The sequence below is a fragment of the Linepithema humile genome, chromosome 6 (assembly GCF_040581485.1).
Source record: "Linepithema humile isolate Giens D197 chromosome 6, Lhum_UNIL_v1.0, whole genome shotgun sequence".
Lineage (NCBI taxonomy): Eukaryota > Metazoa > Arthropoda > Insecta > Hymenoptera > Formicidae > Linepithema > Linepithema humile.
In genome coordinates, this window is record NC_090133.1 from 147,129 (window position 1) to 169,991 (window position 22,863).

Consider the following 22,863-nt stretch of genomic DNA (forward strand, 5'->3'; position numbering starts at 1 on the left):
AAGTATGTTGGAATGGCGAGACGACATCGAGAAGATGCATCGAGAAGGTGCATGTCGAGAGAAAAGAAAAAAGACGGAATGATACTCGGCGGTAGGATGATGAGCGAGAGACGCGATGCGAACGCGTTGCCGGAAGTGTTAGGAGTTGCGAGCTGAAAGAGGAAGGTGTTTGCCTGATAGTGCGAACGGTAGAACGCGAGGTGAACGGGTGAGCAAAGGGTGGTGGGAGGTTATAACCGGCGACTGGTGGATGGCAGAGAGGGTGAAACTCGGGGAGTTAGCGGAAGAGAAGGGGTTTGATACGAACTGTAGGTAGCTAGCCATGGCTCAGTTTGCTCTCGTTCCACGTCGCGTGAGGTTTGTATGTGTTTTTTGTTAAAGTTGTCGTTTCACACGCTGATCCATCCGAAAGACTCATCCCCTTCCGTTAGAATTCTGTCTAGTCGAGAAAAGTTTGCGACAAAATTATTTGCGTCAGTGTGTCTCCTTGTAAAGTGCTTGTCAAGTGTGTGTATGAGGTGTTTAAGATTCTCTAAAGTGCTTTGTGCTTTTGGGATAAATTTCGCGCGTGATCGCGGATAGAGGATCATGCTGATAAGAAGCCACTATTGCTTGTTTGCATTGTTATTGTTCGCGTTTGGATGTATTCGAGGTGAGTAGCGATACGATCGTGTCTGTGTGATTGGCAATTTTTACAAAAATATTCGCTTGTAATTTCATCTCTGTTAATCGTCACATACATATAGATAATTCGCGTTTGCATAACATTTTTGTTTCGTGCTGTTTGAAACCGAATAATCAATTTAACACAGTTTAGTTTAATTTAATTCATTGAACGAATCACATATCAATTGTCATAATATTATCATTCTCGAACATAAGGATTATACATTGCGAACACCAATGTGCGATATACGCTATGTTGGTATTTAATGGTATTTTATTTTCGTGTAATAACGTTTCTGTTATATTGAAGGCATTTTAACTGTAATAATTCTAAAACTGTAACTCCGCTAAAATTATTTATAGAGTTTTCTTCTGCAATCGGTCACGATAAAAGTAATATATTCTATATAAATATAAAATATAAGCTATTAAGTTATCAACATTAGTATTATATGTAATAATCTTTTTAGACGTATTATTAACAAAATAGTGCTTGAATGTGATTATCATTAAAATGTTTTGGAAAAACAAAACTTTACATTAATATTTTTAATACGAGTGAATGGAATAATATTATTTAATATTATTTAGTATATAATATAATATTTTTTTGTACGCTTTATGAAAGAAATAGCAATTTGAACCAAAATTCAAAGAAAAGGAATAAAAATTGTAAAATTAATATTTGGATATGTTTGATGCGTAAGATTCGGGTTTTTATTTAATTGTGGACTAAAAGTTGATAACTTTTATAAACGTATGTATATAGAGCTTTATCCATTTTTCTGTAGTTTCCTGGTATTCACATATTCATAGGATGTGCGGTAAGCGGACGCAACCTCGTGTAATATTTAAAGTACTATCAAACGTTTGAGCAGTTGTATAAAAACTTGCTTTTGTTGCGGATCAATTTAAACACAATAGATCGTACGATATGTATTAAACGGTGAAATCCACATCTGGCGTATTATCCTTCCGATAAAAGTGAAAAAATATTTACTTAATCGACACACAATTAGATGTAGTTATACGGAGAGAAAAGTTGATATTTTCTCTAGTTCTTTAGTTTTGATTAAATATAGCTAATTTTAAAAATATTAGAAAAAAGCTTTCACAATAATATTAATTATTGAATAAAATAATTGTTTTTTGTGTAATCTTTCTGAAAATTAGTTGTGTAACACACGTTAATAATTAATAACTTGATTATTATTAGTATTATCTATACAAATAGCTATATCATTGTAATAATTTTTGCAGCATACAACAAATATATTAACGGAAATTACATAAAAATTTTGCGTACAATAACATTAAGCATGGATTATCAATAAATAAATTTGTGGACGCGAGATATTTCGGCGTATGATACAAAATTAGTATCTCGACATAAAAATTCCACAGTTCTGATTAGACTTTCGGCTTTCTTTTGAAGAACTCTAAAATTCTATGATATTTGTAAAAAGAGTTCTAGAGCGATTAGTGCTATTATAGTCGTAGTTAAAAAACGGAGTACCAACATCACATTCGATTTTAAAATTGAATAATTCTAAATAGCTCGCAGAACATCAGAGTATTCTGACACATAAAAAATATTTTTGATATCGTATAAAAAAATTTCAAAAATTAATTTTAAGATTAATTGATTCTAGCGATTAATTACAATCTTTTTACGTATATTTAGAAATTTTTTATAATTTTTATATACATTTTTCAACAAATTTTTCCAACAACTTTTAAAAACATTACTTTAAAAAATTACAGTTTTACAACGCAATATTCAGATTTTGACTGCTATCATCACAATTCCGGAATTTGTGGCAAATACTTTAAATGTTTTAAAAATAATTTTTACGGCCGAAACTAATTCGATTAAGAATTAGTTTTCGACAAAATATTATTTTACTTTAAATAATCTCAGTGCGAAATTTGTTCAAATATCGATAAAAATTATTTTTTAAGAATTCCAGTAGTTTTTGCATCGGTTTCGGTTAGTGTTCTAAGTTATGAAAATTGTTATAATGGATTAAATCGATCGGATAAATAATTTTAAAAAGTTATTCGATTGTAAATAATAGGATTTGAAATTACTAAGTTCTTTAGAGTTAAATAGTTTTATTTATTAATCGGATTATTTTTATGTGTTAAAACACACACACACACACACACACACACACACAAACTTCATAACTCTCAAAATATATTAAGCAAGATTGATGCGTGAATTACTTGAACTTTAAAAATATTTTTTATCGATATTTAGAAAACTTTTGTATCGAGTTTGTTTAGACTCAAATAACATTTAATTATTAACCGATTAGCTTTCGTCATAATAATTTTTAGAAGTTTCAATAAACTGACTAGAAATTATGCGAAAACTAATGTATTTGTACTTGTATTTGAAAGAAACAAAAGATAATTTGAAATGTTCTTAGCATGCTCATCGTTCCAAAAGATGTTTGCAAAAGAGGTTTACCAATATTATCAATTTTTTGTACAAATAGTGTTTATCCCTATACAGTATGCCCCATTTTAAGTAATGTGTCTAGAAATTTCGCAATCAAGACACTTTTGGAAAGAAATCTTCAGATATGAAAGTTGTGCTGTTACCAAAGGGACATAAAATGGATGATAAATAGATGGAGGATCAGTTTGATCTTGAGTTCTTTCATTAATGCTAAGTCAAAGTCAACTTGAATCTTTTAAATAAAATTATATATTTTTTCGCATCTTTAAAACTTATTTTTTGTAAATTCTACGACGTGTAAAAAAATATAAGTTGGCATAAAAAGCCGAGTCAGCCTGAAGGAGTCGTTTTACTTTTTAAACATTGAATACTTGTAAAAAATAATGTTTCTTATTTTTAATTACTCTCTAAAACATATACAACATAACAAAGCCTGTCAATAAGAAGCCTGTCGAAGAAGACTACTGTGTTTGTTTTCTTGTTAAAACAAGAGTTGGAATTGAATAGAAAAAATCCAAAGTGATCGATCCCCATGTATCCAAAATACAGAAACCCGATTATATTAGGTGACTACAAAAATTCTTGCCGTTTTTCAATAATCATATTTCCCAAAATTGTTTAAAAACTGATGTAAATGTATCTAATAGTTTTAACATTTACATTGAATGCAATTGCAAGTTCTTGGCGTTAATTTCGAATTTGCCTCGATTGCTACTTTCAATTCATCATTATTCAGAGATGTCGGTCTCCCTTACCAGGAAGCATCTTCCAGGGATCCCCTAATGCAAATTTTTGAAACCAATACCGAGCGGTTCTTTCCTTCCCTGCATTTTTTTTCAAATACAGAGAAATTTTTTCAGCAAGTTTCTGACGCTTTGGATTCATACGATAAATAACCACGAGTCACGCTCATTTTAACAGACATTTTAGGAAGTTCAAACATTTATTTAACTTGAACTTTACAACTTGAAATGCAGTAAATAAATGAAATGAGGTATGTATTTTACGGTGAAAAAAAATTCTTTGCACAATTAATCATGATTGACAGAAACAATTCCGGGAATTGTGACTAACGAAAAACGGCAAGAATTTTTTTGGCTACCTAATATTATTTTAGAATACAAAATATTTAATTTTATAAATATCTTTATTAATAATTTAATTATTTTATTTCAAGTCTTTTGTCATGATTTGATGTTCAATGCTGTGTGTTTGCAAATATTTTGTACAGCAATTGAACGCATATTTCCAAATTTTTCTTTTTCAATAATTTTAACGGAATCGGTCTTAAAAATCTATTTAATTTGTTTTGCGAAAAGTAAAAATAACAAAAAAACACTTTCCTGTTGACAAAGTAAGTTCAAAAAATATTTTTCTATGCAATTCCATATTTCTCGATCGTTGTGATTCAATCGTTGTAAAAATTTACTAAAAATAAAATTATTTTGAAGCGATATCCGTTGTATAATATTTCAGTTTATTTAAAATAATTATGTTAACGATGTAACGACTTGTAAGACTTGTAAAAACAAACGGCATGATATTGGCATTTGCTTGATTAATTTTGAATCCGAGAAATTGTAATCTAAAGATTATTTGAAACCGGAATTTTCTTCATAAATCAGCGATATCTTATGCTCTTTGCGGAGATAATATTCTCTTCGAAAAATATATGAAAAATGCTTCGAAACATCGATAAAATCGGCGCGGAAACTAACGAGGACGAAGGACGCTGATTGTGAGTACAGAGTTGGGTTATCTGTAGCGGACATGACGCACAATTCGTTCCTATCTTTTCCAAACTATATATTTGCCGAAAAAGGTTTCTCGAGTTTATTCAACCCATAAATCCTCTTACTGAGCGCACCTTACATCCGGTTCAATCATTTTAATCTCGTAACTCTATACGCGGGACGAAACCTTAAGCGTTGAAAATCTTTGTGTGGGCGTGTGTATATATTCTCGACACGTATTGCAGCAGCAGGTATCACTTGGTGAGCTATTAAACTCTTGCTCCTTTTCACCTCAACGCGAAACCTTTCTTGCTGTCAAGGATTCTTTGTAACGCGAGAGGCTTGAGTTTCATTCAGTGTTTTGATGTACGCGTCGATGCTATTAAAACCACGTTGAAACAGAAAAGCCAGGCGAACGTGATCTCTACGATTTGTTGCTTCATTCTTGACAATTAGAAAGGTTTTCATTGCTTTGAGTACGTGGCATATAATGCTTCCTGCTGCAAGAGTGCTGAATCATAGAAATTTCTATTTGCAAGAAATTCAATTTGTAAGAAAAGATTTATTGCAATCAAAGTTTCTGCAACAGAAAATTTATTTTTTTCTTCCAATCCAATTCGATTTTTTTATCTGTTCTTATCTGTTATAACAGATATCAATTACGACCGCAAATTCATCAGCGAGATGTCCCCTAAAATTTTTAAATAATTTGATAATAATTGCAAAAAAAATTTTACTCAAATAATAATGTAACATTTTATTTATTTTGAGTATTGTAGAAAAAATAAAGCATTAATAAAATGAATATTTCCAAATTAAATAAAAAAGAAAACAAGATATCACGATTTTTCAATATAGAAAGATTTTTATATTCTATATTTAGCATAAATTTTCGTACTGACGTTTTTTGTGTGTATGATATTATAAAATTGTTTTAATAAAATAAAACGTTTGTTTTGTTGCAGCTGCGTATCGAGGGGCACTCAAAAACTCTGCGACGCATGTTACAGAATAGTGTTGTTTTCACGCTTACACGTGACAAAACGATTTTTTTAAACATAGGGCGCAGATATGCGCCCATAAGTTTAATGTTTATTAATCACCTTGAAATAATCTTCAGGAGACTAAGGTGTAACATTAACTTTTTGTAATCAAGTTGTGCGTGAATGCTTAAAGCAGCCATTAATACTGATTGATATTATTATAAAATTGCAAATAAATTATAGAAATGCTTAACAACAAATATATTATAATTACTGGTGCGATTAAAAAGATAATGAAATAACGTGTAAAAATAAGTTGAGGGAAAAGAAAAGTATATAAAGCGATTTCCAACACAAAAAAACTAACACAAATATTCCCCTCTGATTTTGACGAGCTTTGAATATGTTGTAGAGTAACTAAAAATAAGAAATACATATTTTTTGTGTTTTTCTTGTACGTTTACGGATAGAAACAACTCGTTTAAGGTGACTCGGTATGTTTGATTTTGAATGAATATCATCAAAATTACTAGGTATATAAAAAAATCTTACATGCTGCGTTTATGTGCGTCTATTAATAAATATGACATTTCTAAAGAATTTAAATGCATAATTATAAGGTGCATCATATATAATAAAATTTTTGTTTGAAATATTTTATATATAGGTACTCTTTGATTTGAACAGTATTTGCTCTCGAAATAAAATTTGAATCAAGTTGGAGAGCTTTAACTTTTAACTGTGCCATCAAATACCTATAAAAAAAATATCGCTCTATTTTAACTACAACATGTTCATAGTTTGTTAAAATTGAAAAAGAACATTTGCGTCTCTAAACTAGATCGTTTAAACATACAAATGACGTACAAATTAATTTTACACAACGTTTACCAAAGTGTATTACAGAATGTATCACAAGATAGTAAGATCCACATCACACTTCTCTCTTTCTTTATTTAAAAAATTAAAGTTTATATTTTAAGACGAGATTATCGTTATGAAAGAGAAAAAACTCTTTTTCAAAGTATAAATAATACGGCCAAAATCGTTATTCTTGATCTATTTTTTCTTAATTTTTTAAAATTTTGTTGCAATACTGATTCAATGCCTTAAAACTAAAAAATTCTTTTCCAGACAACAGAAAAATATCTAATTTTTCAGAGCAGTAATATGATAACCTCTAATTTTTATGTTTTATACTCAAATTGTTAATTTTTTAATCTTACTTATCGCAAAATAAATGCCTAATAATATAAATAATAATGAATAAGAAATAAATGCATAATATAAAATCCTATTTCTCTTTTTAATAATAATTCTTAAAACTTGAAACAGTATTGAGTTTATCTTATAACGTACATAAAGTCTGTAAAGTACACTGAGAGTTTCGATGATCGCGGTTCAACGAATGTTTCTCTTCATCATAGAATATCTGTACGAAAATTGGGCAGATGCAAAATATATACATAATTCATATAGGACATGTCTATATATCATGGGTACCAGGCACACAGGCAGAAGTTTGACAGCACGCTCAGCGGAAAGACCAGGTGGGTGAGCAGCCAAGTGAACTTCCTGTTCTTGACTGGCGAAGATAATAGCACGTGTCTAAAATGTAGCTCAATGCATCGCGAAACATACCTTGTAGAGTTTAGTATTTTTCCTTTTTAATAATAATATCACACATTACCGATTGACTTCATGCATTGTTTCAAGGGTGGAGGTTTTCCAAGATTTCAAAATAAACTTTGTTTTTCAAATAAAAGAATATTTAACACAAATTTTTATTATTCTGCGTATAAAAGTATTATTAAATAAAATTATTGAGTAAAATATTTGCAGAATGAATAGTTCAGGAGTCATTGCAATTTTTTTGCAGTGTATCTTTTATTTGACGTTTATCATTAAAACAAACTAACTAAAATCTAACATAAATACCACTTTAAAAATTATCATAAACATAATACAAAGATAACTAAATAAGTATATTGCCCTGTCAATAATAATAAACTCAATTCAGTCTTTTACTGTAATGCCAATATTATTCCTAACGGCTATCGGAAACTGATTATTATTCATCAGAAATAATTTATATAAACATGTTTGGACGGTTTAACAATAATTGTTTACGTAACAACAAGATTATATGAAGAAAATTATTCGGACAGAAGAGAACATTGAACGTCGGTCATAATAAAATTATTAATTATTAGAATTTGAATATTTTCGACAAAACCATATTGTGGTAACATATAATTGCATATTAGATTTCCCAAATTCTGATATGATAAGATATTTCAGCAATCAGAATCAGAAATTTAACGTAAAAATCACAAAAAATGTTTATTCTTTTTATTGGTTTTTTTTTTCATACACAATATATCTAAAAATGACAAAATTATTTCGACCACTATTGTACTCGTATGTTTCGAAACGTTTTAGCGTATCGTACCAACAAGATCCGAATATCGATAACCAGGGGGCTGGTTTCTTTTGTACGACGTTGCAGTGATTGACCATTCGCCGTATTCATCCGATTTGGCCGTCTACGACTACTTTCTTTTTTAAAAACTCAAAATTCCAATGAAATAAACTTGATAATATATATATTCTAGCCATGCAAGTAACTCTGACAAGAATCCTAGAGACGATTTTACGCAAAGTAGACGTTCAATAGTCTATTCACGCTTTGGTTGATTATGTCCAACACTGTATCGATACGGAAGGAACATACTTTGAACAAAATAAACGATTTTTACACATACTATCAGTATTTGAACTTATATAGTGTCAGTCCCGTTATTTTTCAAACATACTGTGTGTAGTCAAACGAATAGTATAAATGCCACTTTACCCAAGCAACGCAGCGGTTCCACGGGCGATGCATTCCGCATATTGATATATGAAAAGATACGAATAGACGGCGACGAATTTCTCTGTGTGCTTGCTTTCATTCGGAAACGCTCTGACCGCACTTTCATTGATTGTGTACAGAACGGTGGACTTCGGCCATCGCGCTAACGCAACGTTATCGATTAAAAGTATGAAACAAACGAAACGAAAGTTGCCACAAAAAACATTTAGCTACTACCATTCATTTATTCATTCTCGGTATACATCTGTACTCTAACGGTATTATATAGAATATTATATTAACCATATAATCAAAAATTGAATACTCTATTTAAAATAAAATTTTTTTTACGAGATTTTATTTACAAGAGAAATGATATAAATTCAAAAATCACAAGACTTTAAAAATTACTAAATATTAAAAAGTTATAAAAGTTAAGTATTACAATATTAAAAATATTAAAAACTTATTAATTTTTATTATAATTTCTAATTCATCGCTTTCTTTCTGTATATAGAAAAATGTATGTATATAAGAAATATTATAAAATATATATTAAAAATTAATATATATAGTATTTGACAGTAGAAATGTAATCTTTTTGATAAAGTTACATTGATTGTGACGAAAAAGTTCTCGATTAAATGACTATTTTACTATTAGATTGTGATATCAGAAAGATATGATATCAGAGTATCTCGTTGTATCATAATTTTAAAATAAAAATAGAATAAATATTAAATTTTTTGTTTAAATCAGATAAATATTTTTCCTAAACTTGTTCTTTTTTTATTAGTTTAAACGATTTTAAAATAATCAACAATCGTTGGAGGGCAAAACAAACAATCGAGAAAATTCTAACTAGATATAGTGACTATACTGAAACATTTACTGAACAGAATTCGGCGCATACATTGCATTTGTTTCAAATTTTATAATTCCCGAAGGATTGTCTTATCTTGTGTGACAATATAACGCCAACTTATTCTGACGATTTTGTTAGATGTTTCTTCACAAATAAATAAATAACAATGCTGAGTTATCCATTCTATTCATTACGTTTAACGCAAATGGACTTTCTTTTATTCTCTAAACTCAAATTGTAAATATAATAAAAATGTTTTCAAAATATTTTTACGAAACAAATATGACAAACAAAGCAAATCAAAAGAGATTCAAAAAACTTGTTTGAAAAACAGCTTCCAATTAATACATAAACGTTACAAAAAAGCGTGTTGATCGGCAAGAAAACGTTAAACATATTATATATTTATATGTGTAACTATATTTTTTTATCACAATCTTGCATTTTTTTATAAATTGATTGTTTCGTTAGTCTACACATAAATATTTTAAGATTCAATCATCAAAAGATATCTTACCGTAATATTTATACACACAAAATGGAAAAGAGACACGACTTACAAAAAAAATATAAAGTTTTGTTTAAAAAATTAATATTGACTTAAAAATTTCGGAAATGCCTCCACCTGAAACAAAACAATTATCACAAAATGTGTGTATCTTCGTTAAAACAGAGTAAGTTTAATTTGATATATTTTTCGGTATCGCTTGGTTTTCGAGATATTCGCATGTGTTCTGTTCAAAATTAAATATCCTCTGTAATGTTATAACATTGTTTACATAGGTATAAACATTACAAATAATATTTTTGATTATGGACGAAGAAGGAGCGACATCAAATATGTCTGAAACTTTAATATTTCTCTGCTTCACACATTAGTAGGGACGAGTCGGCCGCGTTTATCGATTAGAAGGGAAGCTGTACCCCCACCATTATCCAACCATATAATTCAGCAGATAACATTACGCGAGTGATGGAGCATAAATAAGATAGATTAACAATCCATATATTAAACAAAACTATGTATAACGATTGTCAAAATTAGGCATTATTCAAATAAATTTTTACTTAATTCATCGTGATATAACGGAATTTTAATTACATTATTTATTGTCCTTATTACTGGTTATTCACGTTAATCATTATTATTTCATTTAATAACAGGGAACATAATCGTTGATCAGCAACACAAATAAATAAGGATTACATCCGTACTAAGAGTATGAAATCAACAGTAGCAACTGTATCGCATCCGCTAAGTATATTTGGGCTCGCAAAAATCAATACAGAAAGTATTACTTGAGACGACAAGAGAAGAATAATGTTCTAAACAAGAAATCAATAGATCACAAAATGAAGACAAAGAGTTTGACTACACGATCAGTTTCGTGATTATATGCAAAAAAGATATTAAAATATTGTACTATTTCGTTGTTCTTATTATTGAGTGTTTTTCGGTTAAAAAAGAACATAAAAAAAACATTTTAAATTAATTTATTGCATTTTGTAGATGCATCTAAAAATCGCAAAAATACATATAACATTGTATTACCAATCGGTTTCTCTCATTATTTTGCGTATGAAAAATTGTTAGTAATCGATTACTTTATGAAATATTTCATATTTTGTTTTAAAAACTATTGTAATAAAATGCAAAATAATTTATGAAGTTCTTAACACAAAAAAGATTTAATCACAAAATTTTGGAAACGTTTTGACATTAATTATAAAACTGTAAAATAAAAATTTGGAGATTTGTATTTAAAAAGTTCAAAGAACTTTGATGTGACAAGTTCAGAATCAAATCCAAAATCAAGTTAATTAATTAATTCTCTACTTTTTTTCTTTCTCGAGTGTTACAACTTTAGTTTGAAACATTTTTTTGTATATCTGATCCCGAGAGAGATTTCAAGTTTTTATTTAAAATGGAGCATCTCTTTTGTATGTTATTCGAATATTCAAGTAAGTTTTTATTCGAATCGTTATTAGTAATTCATAAATAAGTTTTATTTGATTGAAAACTTATTCTTTATTTATAAGTAAAATTATTTCATTCGTCGTTTATTATTCACAAATTCTGCACAGCTTTCATTATTCGCGTGCCTGTACGAAGTGTTCCTCTGCTTTTAATAAAAATAAGCTACAACTAACAAAATGTAAAATACTTAAGTTTTTAGTAAAGTTGCAAGAGAAGTTTTCTTAGTGTGCCGGGCAGTATTTAATACTAGATAGGTGCCCTAATTACTAAATGTCAAAACCGATATTGGCATTATTATTTACAAAATGAATGAAAAAGGTAGAAATTATGAGTAAATGACGCAAGTCAAAAACGCACTCTTGCTTGACTATGCAAAGAGCTGTGAAAGAAACAGTACGAGATTATTAACGGATTAGGTAATGTAAGAGAAAAATGAAAAAATGCGATGAAATAACTGGGCTGCGATGCCTATGCCCGGATTAATGTCACGATATTAAAATAAGATGTTTCAACGTGTCAATGTGTAGAAGTAAACGTTTTTATAAGATTCACGATTACTTGGTGGTAGTTCTTTTTCATGTCGCGTACACGTTTGCTAGACGGACTGAACTTGAAGTTTAATGACGTGATTCACGCGACGGAACCCAGCAACGGTGCAACACCTGTTATTGTTCCATATACACACATAATAATTCGATGCTCACACGCGCAATACTCTCGTTAATGTCACGTAACCGCTTATCACATCTCATTAAGTGCCAGGAAATTTGATTCTGGCCCTGATATAACCACGAGTTCTAGTTAAATGTGATGTATTACTTCATCATTCATATTACAGATCACCGCAACAATTGTACTATTATACGTGGTAAAATCAACGTGCCAATCATCGAAATGATATGATTTGACGATAATAATAATTCAACGATAAGAATAATCGATAATTAATAATGGCTTAAAGAAAGAGTAAAATATTAATGAGAATATTTAGGGGTTAAGCATGGATTCTCTGTTACAACAAATTTTGTACAGTCTTTTTTTAACCTTTATCTAGACTTTTCGTACGAGAAGTCAATGTTTAAAAATTTAGCTAGAAGATATGATATAAATGCAAACAAAAGTTTTTTCCATAAATTTGATTTATCCTATTTTTTTATATTTTAATATCAATTTATAAATAATACGTGTGTGGCCGCGAGCATTTCTCACAATCAGTAAATAAACAAAAAATATTTCTATCTAAACTTTGTTATAAAAAAATTTTGGTTAGACATAACTGATTGTATAACAATATTATGAAAATGCAAAAAAATGACGGGTCATATTATTTTAAATATACATTATATATGAGCTATTTCTAATTAACTTTAACACTTAAACTTTGTAGTAATCATTATATTATATTAAAAAATTTAACTGTGCCAAATTAAAGTAATAACAGTTGTAAAAATTTCACTAATAATACTCTGGCGAATATGTGTTTATAAAACAAAATATTTATAAAACGAGTTTTCAACCATTTTTTAAATGTATGCAATTTTATCCTAAAATTTCAAATATATGTGTTAAAATAAAAAATAAAATTCTTCTCTATCTGGTCAAAAACAAATACCTACTCCTATTTTACTTTACAACTAGTATTTTAATGTACAAATCTATATCTTAACCTTAGACATTTTTTGTTTATTTTTGTGAATATCATATAATCTTTTATTTCTTAATTAACTTATGCATACACTGCAAAAACAATAAGACGAATAATCTCAACTATGCAGTACGATCAACCGTACGTTCGATATTGTTGAACTCCTACATTGCATACTTATCCATTTTGTGAACCAATAATAGAATGTTCATAAATTGTATTATTCCCTCTATGCTGTTATTCAACAACTTACATTTGTCGTATGATCATGTGAGCATGTGTAGAATGCAAATATCATTGCATCATCATAATCTCGTCGTATCTCATAAATATATTTTTCAACACGCGTGTCTATGTTCACAATACAAGTATTTAATTGTATAATTATTACGTTTGATGCAAAAACGAACGATGTAAATAATACTGCATAAAATCTATAACCAAAGATATACAGTTTTATACCATTTCTTAAGACTTCTTAAGATTCTTGAGTACTTAATGACATAGAAAAATTATAAAGTAAAAAATGTGCTTGCTAGCTTCTTTCTTTTATACACATATATTGTGAATTACTTTTATATTGATAAGCTAAAAAGCGATACAGAAGTACGAGAATATATGTAATATGGAAAAGAAGAAGAACTTGTGAACACTTTTCATGGCAAGGTATATACTTGTGTGTGTTTCCAGAATCTGGACAACTCATTATCAAGAGCATCGATGTACCAGCTATTGTAAAGGTCAGCGAGACTGATTCCATTATTCTCGATTGCGATTATGATCTTGAAAATACATCCAGTCAGGGCCTCGTCGTCAAATGGTATTTCAACACTGACCAATTGGTTTACCAATGGATCTATGGCAGGTACCCTCTAGCGGATGAACCAGCTGTAAAATACATTGATTTAGCGTACAAAACCAGCGATGATCCCTATACTGGATATCGAGCCATGAAGTTGAATAAGCCAGGTGTCGACCTTACTGGCGAATACACATGCGTTATATCTACTTTTGCAGATGAACGAACGGCGAACGCGTCAATGATAGTGTACTGTAAGTGTCATCTTACTTTCACAAAATAAATCTAATGTACAGTCCATGATTATCTACGATAAAGATAAATATTTATTTTTAAATTTATTATTAAATAGAATCTATTTTACAATGACTGTAATTGAAATTAATTATTGCAAATATAGGATTAAATTAAATTAAATTTTCAAAATTTGAAAATAATCTTGGAATAGTTGAATATCACATAGAACGTTTTTCTCTCCTTTTTTCCATCAAATTTGGACTTTTAGATCTGATCCAAAATATTTTCATTAATACGCGTAAAGGGCATAGGCGATTTAATACGCCGATGCCTTTTTAGTACCATTTTTACCTTCTGATCTAGACCGAAAATGATCTAATCAGATCGGGAGTCAAGTTTCTTAAATGGAATATATTCGAACTGTGCGACTCGCAAAATTTATTTTTCTTTCTCGAAACTTTCAAATAGTAAAAAACAATCCTCTTGTCGCTAAATTGTGTATTCTCTTTCTAAATGTACCATTTTCAACTTTCAATCTGAAGACAATAATCTACAGTACTTTCACCTAAATTTTTTAATAAAAATTAGTTGTTAGTACAGTATATTTAACTGTTGCAGCTACAGAAGAAAAATTTGACCTTATATACAGAAAAAAGACTATAGATGATAAAGATGGAGTTGAAATAACGTGCATGGCCGAAGGACTTTATCCTCAACCGATTCTAAACATCTCCGTCGAGTAAGTATTTTTAATCTATCAGAATGCTTTTACAATAATAGAAAGTGTAGTATTTTTTCATGTTTTTCTACATTATATAGCACTTGCATCTTTAACTATATTTTTACATTGAGTTTAAACATATAGCAGTATATCTGAAAAATAACGGGATTATTTTTTTTAATTTCTTGTGTAAGCGCCATGTATCTACTGACAATCAGTGGCATTTTGAAGCTTCATGTTTAACTTTAACAGGTTGGGTAAGTGCTACATTGTTTGGTTCATTTCACTCACTTGTAGTATCTGGCAACTTCGCAGGCAACTTAGCGATAAAGCATGCGCTTTGTTCTGGATACCATAGTAAATTATAAAAGACACGAGAGGCATCAATTTTATGACATACTCATTTAAAACTTGTATGATTTACGCAGGGATAACTGCGATTCAGTTATTGAAATTTGGTTATCGTTAAATTGATTTTAAATATGCATATCATTTTTAAAGAAATTATTATTTATAATTTTAAATACACTTATTCCAATAAGTACAAAATATTTTAATAACTTTTAATTATTTAAGAGGAGCTAATGTATCAAAGAACACGTTCTCAGAATTTAAATGCTGTTCCTGTTTTGTCTTGATCGTAATAATTGTGCTTATTGGTATTGCAGAGGTAATTTGGCGAAGCAAATGGGAAACCCCATCATAACTCAACGTGATGATAGACTATACAATATTTTATCTCGCATCACCTTATTAGACGAAAATTTACCAGAAACAACAATTATCAAATGTTTGCTCAGTATACCAAAGGCGATCTACAACGTTTCTCGTAAAACTGTTTATTACGCTGGTTAGTAATAAGAATTTAATTTAATAGAGTTTTGTGCAAAGTATAAATATATTATCATGTACATACATCTTTACATCTGAAATTACATATATTCGAACGCATCCTATCTACAGATAATCATGCATCATGATATTCATGAACATTGACTGAAGAATCAAAAACTTTTTTTTAATGACGATAACGATAAGAATAGAAAAAAATTCGCATTAGCAAAATTCTGATTTAAATTTGAACAACCGACCGGCGATATAAGAAATATATATATTGAATATTATAACTGATGAGTATTGTATATATATATATATATATAATATTTCTTGCGCAGGAACATTTACCACATCAACTACTACAACGAAGCTGCACCGTAAAATGGAGGTCCTGACCTTTGATAAGTCACAATCTGGTAATAGTGCTGGTAAGGTTTAAATATTATAAATTTATTTTATATATGCGTCAGGGAAAGGGTCTAAATATGCATAGAATTGAACGAACAGTAATATGTCGTGAACGGATACAGTCCCAGTCGAATGCAATCTGAATGGACATGGTCCTAAATATAGATGTAGAAACAAATATGTAAAAAATGCACATAAAAATAGACACTCACACAGACGTAGAAAATATAGATAGAAGAGAAAACGGACACATAAAGATTAAAAACCGACTTAATCCTAAATTACACATACATTACCTCTAATGCTTTCTGCGCAAAACAGATCTATAATTGTACGGTTTTGTGTAGAAACTTTTTACTCGATCAAGATCTGCTTTACATTGTCCGGTGCTTTTAATACGAGATTAAAATTGTATGGTTTAGCAATAGGTTTGCAATTTTCTACACAAAGCAAAATCTACCCAACATCCATCTCCTTTGAAGAATGTAACATGTCTTTTTTGAGATGCTATTTTTTTCAACTTTTATGTGTTTGTTTCCTTTCGTGTCCGATTAGGATTGTATTAGTATCAAATCTTTTACTGCAAAATTAAAAAATGCGTAGTGGAAAATATTTTTAAATATTAAATAATTAAAGTATTATAGGAATAATTTTTATGTGACAAACATAATTTTTTTTACATTACAGATGGCTCTATCGGATATACGTCAATTAATCTTTTATTGTTATCGATAAAGTTAGCTGTTTTCAATGTATTTCATCGATAACTTAATAGGTAAGTTTAAATATGTAACGTACACCAATTATACATGTTATATATTGTTATAATAAATTATGTCTTATGCTCATATAGAATGTCTCGCAACTATCATATAATATTTTAATTGCGTATTCTGCAAATTATTAGAATCGAAATTTTTTGTACGAAAATGCCGAGATATATATATATATATATATATATATATATATATATATATATATCTCGGCATTTTCGTACAAAAAATTTCGATTCTAATAATTTGCAGAATACGCAATTAAAATATTATATGATAGTTGCGAGACATTCTATATGAGCATAAGACATAATTTATTATAACAAGTAATATATAACATGTATAATTGGTGTACGTTACATATTTGGTGTACACACATATCAATCACTCATTTGTTATTGATTTTTACAGCTCAATTAATATTGATGTTTGCTGGTCAGTTCATTGCAAGAAAAAGTAAAAAAGTAAAGGGATATTTTCAATTGATTTGGGAATACAAAATGTCTCTTTACTTTTTGATTTTGAAGAAAATAGAGAATAGTATATGTGAGCACTGTGTTAGGACGATGGTGCTCGATTTCAGCCAGTTGTACAGCCTTATTATAGTGTACGTAAAACATCTTATGTATATTTATGTATATAAAAAAGAAGTATTAGGGAAAGTCAAAGAGCAAACATTAAAGAAAGTAAATTCAATTAATTTAGAAAGAAAAAAAATATTTTTATTAAATATATTTTTGTAGGAATTATACTCGTTTGTCTCTATTTACTTGCTGACTATTTTTATAATATTCATTGTTTAATCTAGATATATTCTCTTTTATTCATTCATTTTTAATCGTCCGACTTTTTATTTGTCTAATTTTATTAATAATTTTTTGTACATTCTGTAACACAAATACTTTAATAATGTAATAATATTATTGCACCTAGTATTTTATAACGTCAGCAACTCATACATTGTCACTCATGTCTTACTCATTAACATTCACAGAGATTATTTGTAAAATAAATTTATAAAAATTAAAAAACACTATAATGTTTGATAACACTTGTACTATTAATTAATGTATTATAACACAAATTCTCAATAACAGAGAAAATTATTTTTAAAAAACTATTTGTCAATCAGTACGCCTATAACACGTCTTCATAACATCATAAACGCATGCGAAACGTAACTACCATCTTTCATTAATTATATTTTTTGCGACAAATTGTTTAATGCACGTCAAAATTGATCGCGAATAATAAAAATATGCCGATTGGTGCACACATAACAATATAAATACTAAATGAATACAAATATAATATAGCAATATAAACATCGCTTTAAAAAAATTATTAAAATAAATACTTTTACGTATAGCGTTCTATAAAATATTTCATTATTTATATTTATATTTTTAGATTATATGCCGTATCCTGATCAAGAAACGAATGCAGAATATATGAAGAAGATTGTTGGCTTTTTACATTAAACAATACATTATGCAAATTCCATAATTGTTCGAAAGATGAAAAGATCACTGTATCTTCTCTTTATTGTTTATTGTCACACACACACACACACACACACACACACACACACACACACACACACACACACACACACACACATTAATTATTTTATTATAATTATAAATTTTAACTATATGCAATTATTAATATTCAACGATAAGTAAGGTAATTCAAATTTGAAAATAATTTAAAATTATTATGCGCGTGAATACGAATTATACATTATATTTCTACAAAGATACGAATATTATACCTTGTTGATTAGTGTAAGCTTGAGAAATAGATAACATATATTTTCTACACCAAAGCTTTAAGCGCTAGTCAACGATCTTTGTATGCAATCTTTCTGGTTTAATTATTATTTATTTTAGTTATGTACAATCGAATGATGGATCACAGAGCATTGACTATTGAAATCATTGCACAGTTGGATCTCTTCTGATAATCGCGTATTTCCCTATCATATTGTGATAAATAAAGCGCAAACGTGTTTGTAAGGTTTCACAATAAGTCTTCTCAGATTAGCGGTGATACGTTTTAATCATTTACTTATGCGATGATACATGTGCAAAAATATCGAATTCTTCTAGTCCTGATTTAATTGAAATCAAATAGATCCGTTGTTAATTTTTCTCTCAATCGCTTTTCTTCTTCTAATAAAGAAATGTATCCAAGTATTTCTTTCTATTTTGATTAGTTATGCATATATTGCAATATGCTTAAAAAATGCATATTATTTTCAAGTGATTAACTGTATTCCACATCAACAAATTGAAACATTTACTTGAAAAAAAAATTGATACATATAATTTTGAACATATATCGTCCACATAATGAAATATATGAAAAAATGTTTCGATATCATCGAGTAACGAGCAAATAAATCGTATACAGATAGAATGCATACAAAGATGTTTTCAATTCATTTCTTGTAAATAATTTTTCGAAAAATTATATATGGTTAATTAATCATTTTTAATTTAATATTTAATAAATTATTAAGTTTCCAAAAGTAATAGTAGAGGTAGTGAAAAAATGTTAAAATATATTAAAACTTCGACAAACCTAAATGTATCATTATAAACAGACTTAAAAGTCATAAAATTTTTATTTCAAACATTTTTTCATATATATCTCACTACTTCGACAACATTATTATTACGCGATTTTTTCCCCCCAAGAAAATGTTTCAATCTCCATAACATACAAGAGAAAGAGAGAGATTAAGAAAATATTTGTTTTTTATTTTGGTATGTAACTTAATGTTTTTTTTCTGTAAAAAAAATTATAAATACGTATTAAATTACAGACTTGAAAAAAATGTTGATCTAAAAAGTTGAAGCACTGCTTCATCTTGCTACGCACAATTATATTACTTGCTAGTAGCCTAAAAACAATGCAGACATATTTTAATTTGCGGATGATTTTATCAATATAAAGCTCAAATATTTTTCTACAAACAAATATAGAAAGTGATCCATTATAAGCTATAAATGGATTTATCTCAAAGTATAGCAAAAACAAGAGAGAGTATTCACATACTCAAGTGACATTTACGTGCTAGAATTAGTATAATAAACGTTTATTTAACAATAAACATCAAATAAAAGGCACACTATAAAAAAATCGAAATATATCATAAACTTTTTTTCAAATATCTGACACTAATATTTTTATGTACAGAATAATGAGAATTGATGTATATTTTTAAAAAATATATAATTTTATCGATATAACTTTTTTATCGAATTGCAGAGTGTTAAACACGTAAATTTAAGAACAAAACAATTTGTTCTTTTTTTGAGCTTACAATTAGAAGTGTAAAGATAAACGTGAAAAGTGTTCTCTGTTTTTATGGAATAGTGTAATTTTATTTCAGAACATTGAGTTGATTTTTGAAACGTTTCCATCCTTAAAACAAACTCATGCAGTATCTGATATTGTGCTTTCGAAACAATTTATTGTAACTTTTGTATGCACTACTTATTTTGTTTCCCAAGGTTGTAGAGATAACTCTATTTATAGATATACAACAGATCACATCCTGTATATGTTACCAAAAATGTTATGTAAATTGAGCAAAAATAAAAAAAGTATTTTAATAATGAATAAAAAATTATATATTTTAAAATTGTTAAAGATATTTTTTGTCTAAAATGCATATCCACTTAATAAAAGTCCACTTTTAAGTGGACTTTTATTAAGTAGATATGAATAAATTTCCAGATAAAATAAGCTTTACAAAGCTATATTATTTATTAATTAACTTGCGCTAATACTAGTGTTCTATATATCTAGTATCAGTAGCCATTTCTTCTCTCTGAAACCAAGATATGTCGTTAGTCATCTACTGTATATGTATATACAAAAATATTACATTTTGTTTCTTCTATAATAACCTTTTGCTTTGCATCAGGTTTAAGTACATTTCGGATTATCGGAATACCGAAATCTCAGGAACCACACCCTAGTATTGAACAATTACTTATTTTTATCAGTCATGCTTATCTATTAAACATGTCATTATGTGGCATGCTTTATCATAATATACTCCTTTTACTAAAATAAAAATAATAATATTAATTTTTTGCTATTTTATCACCAAATATTCGTGCAATTGCTAGCTCGCAATGCAACGAAAATTCATGAAACCTATTTCGATACTTGCAGATATTTGTATAATGTGTGCGTGTGTATATGAGTGAGCATACATGTGTATGCACGCGTGCGTATGTATAAAAAGTAATATTTGTATTATTGTTGCGGTGCAAATACTTCGAAATATAAATACAAATGTATAAAATATTGAAGATTACAAATAAGAATGCATTAAATATGTTTTATTAAAATGATATTTCGTGGTCATATCAATGATTGTGAGATAAATGTAGAAATATTAAGCATGGTTATTCTATAATTACGAGGATAAATCAAAAAGTAAGAGGACAGTTGAGGAATCAAACCTCTCTCCACAACCTTCTGTCTTTCCTTCTTTCTTTAGTTTCTCCAATCTTTCGTGAATCTACATACGACAATTGTCTTTGTTTTGCGGTAGCTACATATACAGCATGCATTAGTAACAATGCATTTGTAACAAATGATTACGTAATTTTTAAATTAATGGTATTAAAGTTTAGTATAAAAATTTTATCATATTATTTTGAAAATATCTCGATATTTCTGAAAAAAAAACACGCAATAAAAAATATTCTTAAGTAAAAAGTTTAAACGGAGCTTAAAATCTTCAACTTCACAAATAATATCAAAAAATAGTGCGTTATATGAATCGCTCAGAATCCAAACTGATTAACTCCACTTTTTGCAATTTTTTCAGTTTTAGTACCAAAGTACGTGATCGGTGCTCAACTTTTCGCAAATAAAATTAATTGATGGAGTTTTTTGTTTGATGGAGTTAGTCAGTTTGGCTTTTGAAAGCGGCTCATTTAGTGACTCTCTTCAACCTATTGTTGGAAACATTTTGTACTAAAGCCTATATTTCCAGAGTTATCAAAGTAGTCTCAATTGCATTATGTATATACTTTCTCATCATTTCATATTAATAATTTTTTATGCGTTTTTAATGTTTTAGTTTAAGGCACATACACTGGCGAATACTGAGAGGGGGGGGGGGGTTAACCCCCCCCCTTCCAAGTTAAAAAAAATCAATTTTGCTGGATCCGTTTCAAGAATCTTGGTAAAAAATGCATTAAAGCAGGTCAAAACCCCCCCTATTATCGACATCAGGATCCGCTAGTGGGCACATATGCATGTCTAATATTTTTGCTAATATTTATTTCGTTATCAATTAATAATCGTTATTTTGATATCATTTCTAGACTTTAACTTTATTATATATATAAAAAAAAACATTATTTTAGTAAAAGAAATTATATCTTTAATAATATATGATTATTTCTTATGTTCAAATATTGAAAGATTTAATTAAGAAAGAACTATAGATTAGCAAAATTAAACAGGCAGTGTTAAATAAGAACTGAAACAGTCTCTCACATGAAAGTGAAAAACTAACCAAAATTATTTTGAAATGATTTAAACTCTACACAACATTTGGACGCGACGAGATGTCCATGGCCAGATAATATACTTTTCGTACAAATAATGTGTTTATTCATGTGTTTTTCATTTTCTTCCAATAATAAAATTATGACTTTTAAAAGTAATATAAAATGTAATTAGACTTACAAGAAAATTATCATTGCACTCTAGAAACATCTTAAAAACAAAAAGACATTCGAAAATATCCGTCGTTAATCGTGACATCACAATAATAGAATTTATATTATATTGTTAGATCTAGAATTATACACGAATCACACACATGTCATTGTTACCATTGTGTTTTTCTGATATGTGTG

The 22,863-nt window shown here is 28.5% G+C and overlaps 1 protein-coding gene across 5 annotated transcripts; it reads left to right on the forward strand.

Annotated features, from left to right (window-relative positions):
* On the forward strand, positions 1-21,339 carry LOC105667460 (uncharacterized). Of its 5 annotated transcripts, none has more exons than XR_010890708.1 (10): positions 9-652; positions 5,832-6,771; positions 7,277-7,399; positions 13,882-14,244; positions 14,846-14,966; positions 15,617-15,798; positions 16,124-16,213; positions 16,881-16,968; positions 17,378-17,573; positions 18,377-21,339. XR_010890708.1 is itself a non-coding variant. In XM_067357090.1 (9 exons), exons 2-8 carry the CDS (start codon positions 6,708-6,710, stop codon positions 16,958-16,960), a joined length of 1,023 nt encoding a protein of 340 aa, XP_067213191.1. In that variant the 5' UTR covers positions 1-652; positions 5,832-6,707; the 3' UTR covers positions 16,961-16,968; positions 18,377-21,339. The 5 variants fall into 5 exon arrangements, 1 of the variants encoding a protein (XP_067213191.1); XR_010890710.1 differs by having other exon boundaries at positions 5,832-5,995; XR_010890709.1 differs by having other exon boundaries at positions 9-357.
* The last annotated feature ends 1,524 nt before the right edge of the window (positions 21,340-22,863 follow it).